This window comes from Oryctolagus cuniculus, chromosome 8, assembly GCF_051225735.1.
Source record: "Oryctolagus cuniculus isolate XC-2025 breed Fujian yellow rabbit chromosome 8, ASM5122573v1, whole genome shotgun sequence".
Lineage (NCBI taxonomy): Eukaryota > Metazoa > Chordata > Mammalia > Lagomorpha > Leporidae > Oryctolagus > Oryctolagus cuniculus.
In genome coordinates, this window is record NC_142874.1 from 124,466,928 (window position 1) to 124,483,021 (window position 16,094).

The 16,094-nt window shown below is 37.9% G+C and overlaps 1 protein-coding gene across 3 annotated transcripts; it reads right to left on the bottom strand.

The window, feature by feature from the left end:
- Positions 1-507: 507 nt before the first annotated feature.
- On the bottom strand, positions 508-14,682 carry AMBN (ameloblastin). 3 transcript variants are annotated; one of them, XM_051819732.3, is made up of 11 exons: positions 14,109-14,682; positions 12,528-12,596; positions 9,742-9,792; positions 8,114-8,161; positions 7,576-7,686; positions 5,623-5,859; positions 4,670-4,708; positions 4,372-4,431; positions 4,225-4,269; positions 3,752-3,796; positions 508-1,564 (listed from the first exon to the last, which is right to left on the bottom strand). In XM_051819732.3, the coding sequence occupies exons 2-11, from the start codon at positions 12,579-12,581 to the stop codon at positions 1,019-1,021; spliced, it is 1,236 nt and encodes a 411-aa protein (XP_051675692.2). In that variant the 5' UTR covers positions 12,582-12,596; positions 14,109-14,682; the 3' UTR covers positions 508-1,018. The 3 variants fall into 3 exon arrangements, with proteins under 3 accessions (XP_051675692.2, XP_002717166.3, XP_008265993.3); XM_002717120.6 differs by lacking the exon at positions 14,109-14,682 and adding an exon at positions 13,519-13,652 and having other exon boundaries at positions 5,623-5,814; XM_008267771.5 differs by lacking the exon at positions 14,109-14,682 and adding an exon at positions 13,519-13,652.
- Between the last annotated feature and the right edge of the window lie 1,412 nt (positions 14,683-16,094).

Sequence of the window (16,094 nt, forward strand, 5' to 3'; positions counted from 1 at the left end):
CTTGTGGTTCTAGGAGCACCTATATTTGGCTTCTTCATAGTACTTTTCACATGTGTTATGGGATTGAGTACACTACCAGGGTACTTTGAAAAATTTGTGGAAAGTAGAATTAAAAGGTGAGTTTATTTAAGTGCAAAAATTTTGAAATTATGCAGTTTTCCACAACACATATTTTCATGAGCTTTTTGAAGACTGCTCATGTTTTCCAGTGTTATGAGATACTAGATGTGAATAACTAAGCTGGACCTAGAATGGTGGTTTCTGTTATTGAAATTCTCTATCTACTTCTCAGTCATGTCCATTACAAACTTTGTTGCCTAAGATGAAGGTGGATATTCAACAAACTTTCAGGTGAAAGAATGAATGAATTGAATAAAATGAGTTAAGAGTAGCAAAGGTAAGGGATGAGTATTTTTTTAGCCACTTAAATCTTTATAAATAATAAGCATATAATTCCTGATTATTTTCAGTGAAAACAATCCTTTATTTAAAATAGTCTAGAATTGCTTTTCCCTAAATTAAATAAAATACTCTACAAATGAGAATTTTAAGTCCAATATACCAAACCCAGTCATACCAGTCAGGGATTCTCCACCAATCCTCATTTAATAAAGTTTAAATGAAATAGCTTAGAATTCTGAGAACATGTGCCTTTGCTTAGAGAAGAAAGCAGGGCAATGCTTCTTAGATATAAGAGTGTGAGGCTAGTGAGAAAATTCTATAATGACGAGACAGCTAAGAAACAAAGATTATCAAATGCTGAGGCTCTCAGATTTCTCTGATGTTATCAATCATATTTTTAAATCACAGAGACAGTCGACTCATTTTATTTCAATAAGAGAATGGAAGCAAGAAGGGGACCTACACTATTTCTAGCCACGTGTGTTTATTAAGACATGCTTTGCACTTTTAATGCCTTTGCTGCAGAAGGGTGATAAGTGCTTTAGCAAAGAGGTACACTACGGGGACTAAGCTGGGCAGCTTATGCATACAGAAAGCAGCGGAGATCTCAAGGCCTTCAGGGCTCTTGGAAACGCCACGCATTGTGCATCATCTGGGAGTGCTGATCTTTGTTTCCCGGTATGGATGTTTCCTGAGTGTCTGGGGTCATGGTGGTATCCGTGGTTGTTTCTTCCTGGGTACCCAGGGGTGTGGTCACATCTGGACCATAGATATCATAAACCTCAGCTAATTCAGGGGTTGCCAGTGGGTCAGCATCTGAAGGGGTGACTCTGGGGACTCCCATTTTCTTCCCTGCTGGGCCCCTTGCCATGCCAGGAATGTTGTCCTTAGGGAAAGCAAGGAGCCCTGCGTGGGCGCCATGTGCTACCTCTTGAAGGAGAGCTGGGTTTTCTGGATTGGATGGGTTGGCTTCCGGCATGGGGGCGTCCTCTGCAGCTCCTTCTCCTTTCTCAGGGCCTTTAGTTGCGGCCACTGGGGAGTCAAACTCCAGAGTAAAGTCCCCACCCATGGCCGGGTTGTGAGGCATTCCGCCAAGGCTGTGCCTGATGCCTCCAAATCTTGGGAACATGGCTCCGTAGGCCATGGGTCCTCCTCTTTCTCCCTGGAAAAAAGGATCAAAGACATTATTATCATATGCTAGTAACTCTTCCCTGCAATTATGTCTGGTCATATTCAGCAAGAATCTACAAAGAACTAACAGAGAGCATGGAGTGAATTGGCTGACAGCTTGATGTCAGTACATTTCTTACAAAACTGGCTTTGAAATATAATGGAGAGGATTCTGCACATATCTGGGTGGGGAAAGGCCGGTTCTCTGAAAGGGAGCTTGAGACCTTTCTCCACACCTAGCTAGAAGGGCAGCAGTGGGGAAGTAGGGCAGAAGCAAGACTTCAGCAAAGTTAGTTTGAATTGAATTTTAAGACAATAACATGCGTTTGGAACGGGAACCACCATCACAAACAAACAAAGGCTAAACTTTGTAACTGCATTTGTTGGGGGGTGGTTTGGAAGATCTTGTCATTGGCATTTCTCAGTATCTTCCCAATGGATAAAGTCTATACAAGATTTTTTAAAAAACAAAGTCAAGAAAAGGCTTGATTTCTCCGGAGGAACTGTAATGTTTTCTTCTTGTGGACAGACAGGACACCAGAACTGATCATGTTTCTTTTTCTGCCATATGCAGACCAAAATCTTGGGCAATTTGCAGCAAACATTTATGGCTATGTGGCTTGCACATCTATATTCTGATTTCTTTGCAATTTGTACTCATTTTTAATCCTACCTTCAATTATTTGTTATACTTATTGTGTGATTTTTTTAGAAGCAGACTATCATTTGGGAATGAGGCATAATATAGATAATTAATACTATAAATATGTCAATCAACACTTATTCTGAATTTTCAGCCAGTGTGTATGTGTGTATGTGTGTGTGTTGTATAGAAACAATACTCTTTCCTTCTGCCTTTGCCTGCCTCTTTACTGAGTCTCAGCTTTCACACTGTCTCCTCCAGGGATGGCACTGTGAGCTCCTTGGTGAAGCTACCTTCCTATCCTTTCTTTCTCTTTCCCTATAATAAAAATATTGATACCATTATTACATTAATTTGACATTGTCTGCCTTCGTAACTATATTTTTCATCATGAGACTGTAATCTCCTTGAGAACAGTAATATTATTCTATCTATCTTGCCTACAATATTTCCCTATGTGTTAAGCAAGAAAAAGTTCTAAAAAATGTTGTGTCTGGGGGCTGGCATTATGGCACGATGTGTTAAACTACCTCCTGTGATGCTGCCATCCCATATTGGAGTGTCAGTTTGAGTCCCAACTGATCCTCCTTGCTAATCTACCTGGGAAAGCAGTGGATGGTGGTCTAAATCCTTTGATTCCTGCCACCATGTGGGGGACCAGGAGGGAGTTCAGCCTGGCCCAGTGCCAGCTGGTGATACCACTTGGGGAGTGAACTAACAGATGGAGAAACTCTTTTTCTCTCTGTCTCTGTCCTTCTGTCACTTTGCCTTTCAAACAAACAAAATAAATCTTTAAAATGTTATGTGAATTTTGTTTTAGTGATGGCATATGTATGCATATTTATTCCACTGGATCTGTAGTTGCTAATGATTTGTTAAGGCAGTGTGGCTTTTGTGCTGTGTGTGTGTGTGTGTGTGTGTGTACTGCAACAGATGTAACACATAGATATTTCTGAGGGAAAAGGTTGATGAGTGTGAGTCTACTGATCTCAAATCTTAAACTTGTGATATGTATGGATAATAATAGAATAATAGAATAAGAACATACTCTCCTGGATGTAATGAACATTGAAGTTTACAATAATCAAAATTTAAACTTGTTTCCTTTCCTTTTCCTTTTTGATATTTCAGTCTTTGAAGCTGAAATATTTCGTGCTGTTGTTGAATTTGGTGTTGGGGAGTAGGACTTTAAGGTCTTGCAAAGAATGGGAGATTTGTATGAACCACACATGTTGTTTTTTGGTTTGAAGTGTTTGCAGCTCAATGAAGATGGCCTTTCAGGAGAGGTTTCTTCACAAATATACAATGAATGGGGAAAAAATCCTACACTCTTTAATGGTCATCACTCATTTATGAGTGTCAATCTAGGAAACACGATATAATCCTTGGATACTGCTTTGGAATCAAGCTCTTGGCTTTGGAGTGGAAAAATCTGAAACCTATGCCCAATGACTGCGTTTGTAACCAATCATCCTGTCCTCCGGGACTGTCCTTCCCTGACTACTATTTTAAGCAGAGCTAGAAGACATTACTCACGGGCATTTCTTCTGAACTCAGGATGCCAAGTCTGGCAGGGGCATTCTGTTCAAAAAGAAACATTACATCGTATTATGAACCAGCTGCCTTCTATTTACCTTCTTATCTGCACAAGACAAAGTTAATAAAGTCATTTGTTTCTCCATCAAACCTTAATATTAATGCTGTACCCAGAGGCAGAATAAAGCAGAGAGATGAATCATTATTGAATCAATGTATCCAACTTGGGTAATTCATATTTAAAATTTACTTTTTCCTTAATGCAATTGTATTATTGTGTGTATGTGTGTGTGTGCATATGGCCAGAATTGTCCAAATATGTAGGGAATTGTGCCTCTTTACTATTTCAGTTGCTAATGTAAGCATTCAGTGAATATTTATTTGAAATATCTTTTGTGAGGTCTGATTTTATAATTTTAGTTCTTAAGATAACATTTATTAAGAATGATACCTTTTATGGAATATAGACTTACCAGTTGATTTCCTCCATAGGACATGTAAAACATACCTGGATAAAGCTAAATAAAATACAATAATTGTCACAGAATGCATTTTATAAAGGGAAAGCTTTTTATTAAATTGCAAGCAGAGAAGTGGTATTAAAAAAGGAAAAAACTTACTGCAGCATGTCTATTTTGAGGCAGGGGTCCCCGAGGGATCAAACGGGCTATTTGGAACACCTGTAAGTAGCAGAAAACAAAATAATTGACACAGGCAAGTCCCTGTTACAGTAATTTCTGAGTTACTGAAACACATTTTCAGATGGATCAGTATGAAAAATCAGTTTTTAATATTAACACAAATGTACCCATTATATTTCATACCCATGGATAAATGAGACAATTTAAACATTTCATTCAATTTTTTTGAATATAGAGAAATTATCCCCAAGAAAGTCTCATTGAGAGCTGTACTTACGGTTGGAACTTGTGGGCCAGCAAAATCCATTGCTGGGAGCTATGATACAGATAAATATTAAAATTACCAGTCAAAATAGACAAAATGAGCAGAACACACACTTGTATACAATTACATCAAAACATTCTAAAACAAGTCTCTTTGTTTTTGTTCTTTTAGTCTCTTGGGAGATATGACCCAAGAGTTTTCAATGGTCTTCTACTGATACAAGTCAAGTGTACCTGCAGGGAACTGAGGCCTGCCATCATGGATTTGCTATCCCTTATAGGGTCAAAAGTCATGGGTTTCGGAACTGAACCATATATACTTGATTGGCTTGAATCTTAGCTCTGTCACTTAGATTCTGTGTCTTAGTTTTTGTGTGATCCTAGGCAGATCCAAGTCTGTCTTCTCTTTAAAATAATGATACTGTCGATCTTTGTAGGACTATTGTTAGCATGATATGGGGGAGGGATGTTAAGTGTTCGCAACATTTCAGTTCCACAGCATCTTGTTCTCGGCCTATTGTTCTTTTGTCTACATTATCATAATGTGGTTTTGCATGGTTGTCACCCCTCAGTCAGAGAAATAACAGCGTGGAATCCTACTTGTGATGTTGAGGGATCAATTTCTCTTTTCAGCATTTCCAACACAGTAAAGACACAACTATAGGAAGCCTGGATCTCTCTGGGCTGTCCCGAATCTTCTGGAAGCTTTCGTGTTTTACAACTAAGATAGCAAGTTCTGTGGCCACAGGATCTGTTAGAATCTGTGCCTGGTCTCTGATGGCAAACGATAGAAATGGCTGTATTCTACTCCAAAATTAAATCCCTGATGGGAAAGACTGATTAAGAACATCTTTGTATTCTATGAGTACATTTTCAGGCCATGATTCTTTACATGTGTCCTACCAATTGGGGTCCTTCAGTTAGGTTAGCAGGTGATCCTGACCTGACTTCCAAGAAGGGAATTACCTCAGGCTTTGGGGGCTTCTCTGTCGGCGCCACCTGCTCTTGAATCTCTGGCATTTCTCCATCCTTCAAGGGCAGCTGTGCGGGGTGAATCCGAAGCTGAGGCCCTCCCTTCTGGGCTGTGCCCTGGATGGCAGGTGCAGCAGTTGGCTGGAGGAAGGGTTTCAGTCCTGGCTGTTGAGGCTGCAGGGATGGCTGTGATGGGAGAGGTGGGGGATGCACAGGCAAAGAATATTCATACTGCAGAGAAATTTGAAAAGAGTGTCAGGAAGGGATGGTTCATGGAGCTGTAGTGCCTAGAATTTCTAAAGCAAAGGGGCTTAGGTGCTTTCTCTCTGGAAGGGAGGCTTAAGGGACTTGTCTTGAAGAAGTGTTTTCATCAGAAGCACCAATTTTCTTTAAAAATATTTATTTTCATTTATTTGAAAGGCAAGGTGAGAGAGCGAGAGAGAGAGCAAGAGAGCGAGAGAAAGAGAGAGCAAGAGAGGGAGGAAGAACGAGAGAGTGAAAGAAGGAATTCCTTCATCTGCTGGTTCACTCCCCAAATGCTTGTTAACAGCTAGAGCTGAGCCAGCCTGAAACCAGGAGCCAGAGACTTCATCCAGATTTCCTACATGGGTGGCAGAGACCCAAATACCTGAGCCACAGTGTGCTTTCTCCCAGGGTGCACATTAGCAGGAACGCGAGATTGGAAGCTGAGGTGGGACTCAAACCCAGCACTCAGTTGTGGCATCCCAAGTGGCAGCAAAGCCTGTCCCAGGCAGCACCAATTTTCTTAAGGTGAATGTTGGGGGAGGTTTTGTATGTGCTCGCCTCATTTACATCCTTTGGGACCACCATTGTTCAAGAAGAAGGGAAACTGCCTGTTTCTGGTGGAATGAGTCATTTCTTCCTCTGTGTTCAAGTAGCTGCCCGCTTGCATCTTTATTTTACTGTGCTGTCACCAGTTTATAGTAATTTTTTAATAAATCCTTGCTCCCTCCTCAAGTTGACTGAGAATAATGTGTCTTATTCATCTTTGTAGTCCATATAATTAACTTCCTTACAAGCACGCTGGCACATGGTGGGTACTTATTTTTTGAGTTAGCAAAAGGATTAAGTAATTAATTAAGTAATTAAGTAAAATATCCATCCAATTCCTACATGAGAATCCATTTTGGTAATAATTCTTTAGGTGGATAAATAGTCACCATGAATATAATTTATTGTCCTACTAAATGTGGCTTTGTGGGTAATTCTCCTGTTGTGGAAGGCTGTCTGGAATTAGAAGTTCCTATGAAAACCCATATGTTTTATTGCCTCTTGTAGAAGTTACTTGTGGTGAATGGCAGATGGCCTGTGGATTGGTTACAAATTCCTCAAACCTGCAGTGAAGTCTCACAATAGTTTTGTTTTGTTTTGACTCTTCACCTCCAGCCCATCGCTAAACTCCTATGGCATTCATTATAATTTATCACTTTGAAATATGTTGTTTTATGTTATCTACCAAGCAAATATGAAATTTCATGAGCCTTTGAGCCATTCTTCTTTACTTTCACTCCCAAACCACAATTTGGCTTATGTACTTACTAAGGACCTAATAAATAATGGTTAATGGATTGCTGTATTTATTGACTTCTGTAGAATTCATTGTGCTTCAGGAGGATGTATATTATCATCTGAAATTAGCCTTTAAGTACTTAATTAGAGAATTTTGTTGATTAAGGTGAAATTTACCAGTATATCACTTGCTTCCATTTTTTAAGGATTGTTTATCTGTTGCTATTGATGATATCTTAACATACTTTTTCTACTTGAGATAAATATGTAGATAGTAATAGGCTCTATTTCCTATTAAGATAACTTTTTATTAGCTACTGGTTCTTGTGTATTGCTAGTATATTGTAGCTCAAGAGAAGGCAAGCGTGGAAAGATTTTGAAGGTTGAAATTCAAACAAACTGATGCAATTAACTTACCTGTTGAGTTTCATGTTCCCTTGGCCTCATCCATGGGAAAGAGGAAGGTGGTGGTAGGAGACCTTGCAGCCACAAGGAATTAAGTGATTTTCCAAAGCCATATTTAGAATACTAAAGACACGGGGAAAAAGACATGCTTATATTTCAATATTAAGAAATAAAAACACAAATAAGAATGATTTTGGTTAATTGAAAATGGATAGATAGATTCTCCCAACAGAATCAAATTTCATTCTGAGCCCCACTACAATAGTTCTATTTTTTTTTTTTGAGATTTGGCTTTCTAAGAACTTGTATTTGGGATATATAACAAAGTTGATAAGTAAGGAAGATTTTTTATTAAAGAAAGTTCAATATTTTATTTTTCCTTGGTACCCTACCTTATTTTATTCTAGCCTGTTTCAGTTACTTATTTGTTTTTTCAGTGTTGAGGTTATTTTCTGTTCACAAACACATTTTATGAACTACAACTCTGCTGCTAATTTCACCACCATTGGCACCATTACTACTTGAAAGAAATCTCTGGATATATGATTACCTGAGAAAGTGCATTTAATCCCTGCAAACTTCCCAACTGTCTCATTGTCTGTAAAGAAAAAAAATAGGTTAGTGTTTGTCATGTGTGTCACTTTTGACATGACTGATATCTTATAGCGACATTATCAGCACAAAGTTTGGGGTGGGAAAATTTGAATAAATAAAAAGTAGTTATCAATAATCATTAAAAATAAACATTCAGTATGATTCTGCCATTGTTGTTACTGATTTTAAAATACAGAGCTTGCTTTTGTCATTAATTAAAGGAGAAAAATGTCATTTAAGTGGGTGTTACACTGAAACAAAGGGAATAACAATCAACTGAAATAAAAATGCAATTAAGATGTCATTGCTTCATTAACTCTTTTCTCCCGTTTAGTTTACCTTGTCTTTGATTAATTCAGCTCAGAAAAGAAATTAGAAAAAATAAACAAACACCCAAATCAATTTTACCTCCTTCACAAACAAAACTCTAAAAATAATAAATATAAAATACACTGGAAGAAGTGGTAAGCATGTGGACAGCTTGTCAAGAATTTCAGTAGTCAACTTGCTTTTTTAATTGGAAGAGCTTTAGAGTGCTTCAGATTTTGTTAAAGCTAGAAAGAATAAAAAAAGCATCAATGAAATTAATTTCATGTGGGATAAATACCAAACCCATGATTATATTGACTGATATTAAATGGTCGTGATACAAGGGAATTTTGCCAGGTGTTGTTAACAAATTTGTAATCTCATAAATTTTTTTATGTTTAACTGTTGATTTTGTTTATTGGTATAGTCAAAATTGCTAATTTGCTGAGGTTTCTAAGCAGAATATGTTTTTTATAAGAATTTCCATCAAATAAATACAGCAATAATGCTATGCAAGGAGGTATCATGGTACAACGTTAATGCTATTCACAGTACTGCTTGTAAGTCATTATATTTTGTACAGGTACATATTCTTCATGAGAACTTTATCATTTAAGATACTGTAAGAAGCAGGAGTGTAAACTGTGTCTACAGAGTAATGTGTTTTAATTAATGTAGCCATTATATCAAAGTGTATATAGTATATATTAGGTATTATTAGGGTTGCATTGATTCATATAAAGATAATAGTATAAAGCTTAATAAACAAACCAAGAGTTTAAAATTGTGGTAGAAGGAGGCAGGAGTTTGGTGCAGTGGTTAAGGTGCTGCTTAGGATGCTAGCATTCTACATCAGGGTGCTGGGTTTGAGTCTCAGCTTGGCTTCTGATTCCAGCTTCCTGCTAATATGCCCCCTGGGAGGCAGCAGGTAATAGCTTAATGTAGTTCTGTCCCTGCCACCAACTTTGGAGACGTGGATTGAGTTCCCAGCTCTTGGCTTCAGCCTAGCCAAGCCCTGGAAGTCATGGTTATTTGTGGAATGAACCAGTGGGTGGGAGATCTCTGTCTTTCAATTCAATTAAATCAAATTAACTTTTAAAAATTATATAAGTATTGTAAGACAAAGCTCTGTAAATGCTATTGATTTCTCTAGAACTACTCAGGATGACAGTCAGATTTCTGTTTAGGAAAAGTGAGAAGCAATTCATTAAGGTTCTCTCTTACGAGAAACGTGCCAATGTAAAGATTATATGTAAAGATTCTGGCAATACATACCTCAAGGCTCAGACTAGCCATGCCCGGTGTCCCAGGTTGTTGAGGAAATGCCTAAATGGAAACAAGAATAATTTCGAGTTGCCTTTGGTGAGGAACTTCCCTAACTGCATAGTTTCAAGTTGTTTTGGTGAAAATACAAAGCTGTTCTAGTGCAGAAAGGTCAGCCGTGAGACCACCATATTGGTTTGTTGCCCAAATGACTCTAGCTTTTGGACTGAATGAAGAAGAATATAGGTTATTTGGGAGAATTAAAATTTAGTAATTTTGCTCCTATGTGAATATCTATCATTTGCATCTTAATGCTATGTTGCTTTAAAACCAAAATTTGACTTAGTTTAAAGTTATACAAATGAAAAGTTGACTAATACAGTAGAATAGGAAACCACATGCTTCAGGTTTATGGATTGTGGTGTGGGGTCATGGCACTCAAGAAATCATATGCAAAACCTGACTTGCCTGCTCCTCAGCAGGCTTCAAAAATCCTTCATCATCTTTAGGGACAGTTTATCTTATGTATAAACCTGTTCATCTGTATTTATATTTTATATAATGTCAAAGCTATATTTTCCCTAAAAGAGCATTCTAGCACTAACTAATGCATTTTAACACTTATTGTGTTTATTTAAATTGTTCAAAAATATAGATATACTTACAACTAGATTTAAAAACTTTAAGATATTTCCCTTTCTAAAAAATCCTTATTAATACAGAACACAAATATATAAAAAAAGGAAAATGGAAGAGCAGAAATGAGAGTAAATTGGATTCTGAGTCTCCCATTCTTTGAATATTCTCACTATCTAAATGCAAAGGGTTGAATGCTTTCCTTCATTTATACCACAAATATTTATAGAATGTCTGCTAATGTATTGAGATTATTTTCCTTTGTGTAAGTAGTTCAGGAATTCCACCTCCTACAATTTTTGACATGAAAAGAGGGACAGGCAATAAAAATGTATTGTAAACCCTCTGGATGAAGAAAGAAGTTAGTTGTATGTGTGTGTGGCTTGTGAATGTTTTCTGTAGACTCTTCAGAATCTGAGGGAATTGCAAGAACAGAGCCTTCTTTTCCACCATTGGTCAGTATACAAGCACCAAAACTTGGGCAGATTCAATTACAGGACAAAATATACTTCACTTTCCATCTATCCCTAGTCATGAATTAAGGAACAATATTCACATGAATAGAAATTGCAAATGGATACATATGCCAGGCTAAATTAAAAGAGGAGCATTGGATTTGATGGGCAGTCAGTTAGCAATCATAAGCAATTGTCTTGTTCCTCACAGTGACCCTGATTGATTCAGACATAGACCTTTATAGATTCAAAGACTGTTGTTGTAATACATGGATGGTGGATGATCAAAGCTAACCCCAGTACCATGTAGAAGTGAGCTAGGGTGGCAGCTTAAGTATTTTTCTCATTTTCTTTCATCTTGCATGATGGAAAGGAAATTGTTTTTAATTGTGGAATTAAAGTTTTCATCCTCTTTCTCAAAAAATATTTAGAGAACTCAGACTTTCCCCTTGAGGAATTAAAGTATTTGAAAGTTCATTTGAGATCAGCTGTGAACTTCTGAAGACAACAGATGATGTCTTATGGACCTCTATGTCTCCCGTGCCCAATATGTTGGTGGATAGATTCATATTGCTGTTCAGTATATATGAGGGCACTTTAAACATTTAGTGGAAAATTAGAATTAAAAGGTTAAGTTTAGGGCCGGTGCCGTGGCTCACTAGGCTAATCCTCTGCCTGCGGCGCTGGCACCCTGGGTTCTAGTCCCGATAGGGGCACCAGTTCTGTCCTGGTTGCTCCTCTTCCACAGCTCTCTGCTGTGGCCCGGGAGTGCAGTGGAGGATGGCCCAGGTCCTTGAGCCCTGCACCTGCCTGGGAGACTAGGAGGAAGCACCTGCCTTCTGGCTTCGGATTGGCGCAGCGCGCCAGCCGCAATGCACCAGCCATAGTGGCCACTTGGGGGATGAACCAACGGAAAAAGGAACCTTTCTCTCTCTCTCTCTCTCACTGACTCTGCCTGTTTAAAAAAAAAAAAAAGGTAAGTTTATTTTGGTGCAAAAAATTGAAATCCATGTATAGTTTTTTTCATAATACAAATTTCTATGAACTTTTTGGTGATTCCTCATATTTGTTGAATACATTTAGTAGCTGAAAAAAGTCTTTGAAATGACATAATCACATGGATTACATTTGTATGACATCATTTCAATATACAATAGAGTAGATCAGATGTGGGCCTGCAACACACAAGTAGCCTTGGTCCCATGACATGTTTTAAGAAACTTCAGCTGGCAGTGATACAGTATCACCCCCAAGAGGTAAATTTAATTGCTAGCTTCAAGTTACCTGTCACAATTTTGTAACTCTAGTCACTTAGCTAATATTGTCCTTCTTAAAATGAAGAAAATATGCTTTTTTCAGAAAAGAATTTCTCTTTCCATTCCAATTTCATAATAATAGCAAGAAGTTGATGTTACAATTGTTCGATGGCATTGTGGAGACCTCCCAGGTCTTTTATCTTTAAGTGAGTGGAATGGGATTTAGAAATTGTCTTTGTAATATTTTAAATATTGTTTGCAATAGAAAAAGTATATGATATTACTTTTAGACTAGAAGGCAGAGATGCGGGCCACTATGACTTTTGACTTATTAGGAGCTAAACTCCGGGACTAAATCAAGTAAGTCTATGTATGGACTCCCAGCCAACATCCCTTCATTGCTGTTTGGTGTCCAACAGTGAGGAGCTCCCTGACCAGCAGACTGACTTACCGGCACTGCAAAACTCGTCTCCAGGAGGCACAGGAGCAAGATCAGGTCCTTCATTTTGAAAAGCGGAATCTAAAACATAATTGGGTTGAAGAATTAAATCCGATTAATTTTGAATTTAGAATGCTTAAGAGACAGCTTTAGAAATAAGCCAGAGTGTCTGCTCTTCTAACATGACTGAGTTAAAAAGAGATTATAAAAAAACTAACTGTTGTTAAGGCATTTAATTTGTATTTAGTATTTCTGGGATGAATTGACACTTGCAACCTAAATGAACATGCACTAACAGCCTCCACAGATTCTTTAAATATTATGTTTCATTTCATGCAGTGAACTTTGAACTAAAAAATACCTTTCATTAAGTGAAATACTGATCTATAAAGTGTTCACAGTAGTTATACTTCACTTAATATCTGGGACAAAATTTGAAATCCATTTAAAATATAATTTATTCAATAATCACTTTATAACATCTTTTTTGTTTTGCACATATGTAGGGTATATCACTTGGTAAGTTTTGGTTGTCAACATAACCATGCCAAAACTTACCTTTTTCAAGTATGAATACATTGAATACTTTTCCTTTGATATCACTAGAAAATATGTCTCCAAATTTAGTTTTCCTCTTTAAAAGATGAATGATCTCTTAAAAAGTAGTCTATACTTTCAAAAGTATCTTCATTCTTCTATGAATAGAAATCTAAGTAGTCAAGAAATTTGCTTGCCCTCTAATAATTTTCTAATTTAAGCATGAACAAAAATAATCACAAATAGCAAAAAAAAAAAAAAAAGTCTACAGATAAGTCTTTCTTTGCTTAGCAGCATCGATATTAGGCAATAGCTATGCCACCTCTGGAACTCGCTAATGAGTTATGATAAGCAATTATTCAGCTTCTGGTGACCAGTGAAGATAAATCCTCTTTGTAAAAGCTGTCTGGAGATAGAAAAAAAGAACTTACAGGAAACATACGGAAATCATAAAATCACATTTTACCTTCGATGCTGACATTTACTGTGCTCTCAGGACCTCGTGATGCCAACCAAGATAGTTCTAAGAAAAGATAAAATTTTTTCTGCACTGTGCCTGGGACTTGCTCTGTACCTCTCATTTCAAGGAAGAGCAGAAACCTTTATTTAAAGTGCCAATCCACCAATCAAAGTGAGGCAAAATGGGGGAGGGGGGAGGCCGAATCTCTGATCCTGCAATTAGTCCACACCCTTTTATTGCATGCAAGGACATCGGCCCAGGAGGGTCTCATTATATTAAATTGTAACTCAGCCCCTGTATTTATTCAGAGAACTTGATTGCAGGGAAAACAGCAAAGAAATAATGGACTTAGGCTCTGAAGACAATCATTTTGGTGATCTGGGGGAAATATATGTAAAATCAGTGCAAAGCAAGCAATTATCTGTTTTGTGCAGATGCTTATGTACAGATAAAGCTAGTGACCCAATGCCAGCATTCTCAATATTTTCACACCTATGTTGTGGTATAACAACTCCACCTTCCCCCAACATACACATACAGTCTAGAGGTAAACACCAAATATTTCCTGGGACTAGGAGAAAGGATGAAAATGTTACCTGGAAAATGACTGTGCTATTTTTTCCTTCAGAATGTCGTAGATATTTTCATTTCTGGAGAAAATTGATTGGAAATAACCCTGCTTTTGTAAGACATTTCAACTGGACTCTCTGCAAGAATCACTTGGAGATAAACCTTTGATGCATGTTCTTTGTAGGCACAGGGAAGAAGAATCAGAACATTGTCCATGAACCCATCCAATCAAGGGGAACAACTCTCACTTCAGTCTTTACACAGCCCTGTTTCCAGGCATTCGTATCAAGCCCGGTTAGCGAGATTTATCTGGGCCACTGACGAGGTTAACATCAACTTGGATTGATTTTTCTTCATGAACAGATGAGAATGTCTTGGATATAGATTGAATGCTGGTTGCTTTTGTTATTTCTCTGCTCCTCTTAGTCTTTCCAAAGGTGTGATTTCATACACTCTAGGGTTAGGCATTTAAGATTAGTTGCTGGAGAAGGGATGAGTCAGTATGCTCTTTAGGGAAGTAGAGATTTTGCCAATTACAGGGAACATTGAGGAAGCTGGTATTTTGGGAGAAAGACATCTCCCTACCCAAGTGTGGGAGTAACAGCTTCAAATAATGTTATCTAAGATGCTGTCCCTGAAGGACCCCATTTCCACTGATGACAGAATTATCTTTAGGATGCAATGAAATGAATAATGTGAATGCATTTTGTAAACAGCAAAATGTTACTGAAGTAAAAGTATTTTTCCTCTCTCTATTGCCCAGCTCTAGTGCTTGATCAAGTCCCTTGATCTCTCTGAGCCCATTTCTTCCCTCAGTAATACAAGGATAATCATTTACTACCATAGGCTTGCCTTGAAAATTTGGTCAGACAATGGATATGTGGTAACTGTCCAGCAGTCTGTACTCAATAAATGGGTTACTTGTCTTTTTTTTTTTTTTTGTGGGAGAAAATATATGAAACATGGGACTGCAAGGACAGTGTGTGTGTGTGTGTGTGTGTATGTGTGTGTGTTGGAGGAGGAGATGTGCAGGAAGCCAGGTCAAGAGCTCCAAGGAAGGAAGAGGAAGGACAAAACACAAGACATTGGTTCTCTGGAAGTTGAGGCAGAACAAATAGCACTGAGCCTCCCAGTTGAGTCCTTAACTGGAAATGCATGTGTGTCTTTCATGGTTTATGAGCATGATCATGACAGGCTAATAAAGTTTTGGTAAGATTCATATGTCCTGCTTTGTTCTTAAGACAAATGGCCAATATGTCATGGATACTTTTGCTTCTTTCTTTCAAAAATGTCCTTCACACTCAATCCAGGATTACCATTTTCCGGATATACCTGATAATTTCTTTCTCTTCCAATATCCTGCATGCCAACATCAAATTTCTTCCTAAAATACTCATTTCAGATTTTCACTGACACAGCAATAGACTTTTCAAGCATCTTTACAGCTATGAAATCATTTTACCCTCTGTAACTAGACACTTCAAATCACATTTCAATTCACCTTTACAAACTTCTTTCCCTCTCTGGGTGAGACACTGTGTTGATCAGTATAGTAATAATTGTAGTGAGTTGGATTTTGTTTTGTTTTTCCATCTAGTGAACAGTTTTTTAAAAAATATTCACTGTCATCCAGAAATATTAAGGTACAACCATTTCTTAAAAAATATTTATTTGAGAGGCAGAGTTACAAATACAGGGAGAGACAGAGAGAAAGGTCTTCCAAATGTTGGTTCGTTCGCCTGAGCTGAGCGGAACTGAAGCCAGGAGCCAGGAGCTTCTTCTGAATCTCCCCCATGAGTGAAGGGGCCCAAGCACTTGGGCCACCTTCCTCTACTTTCTCAGGCCACAAGGAGAGAGCTGGATTGGAAGAGGAGCAGCTGGGACAGGAACTACCTCTATGGGATGCTAGGGCTGCAGGTGGAGGCTTAGCCTGCTATGCCAAAGTGCCTGCCTCAAGTGAACCGTTTTTTAATCTTGGTTCATGTAATGCATATGTTTGGGGAAGTCAGTAA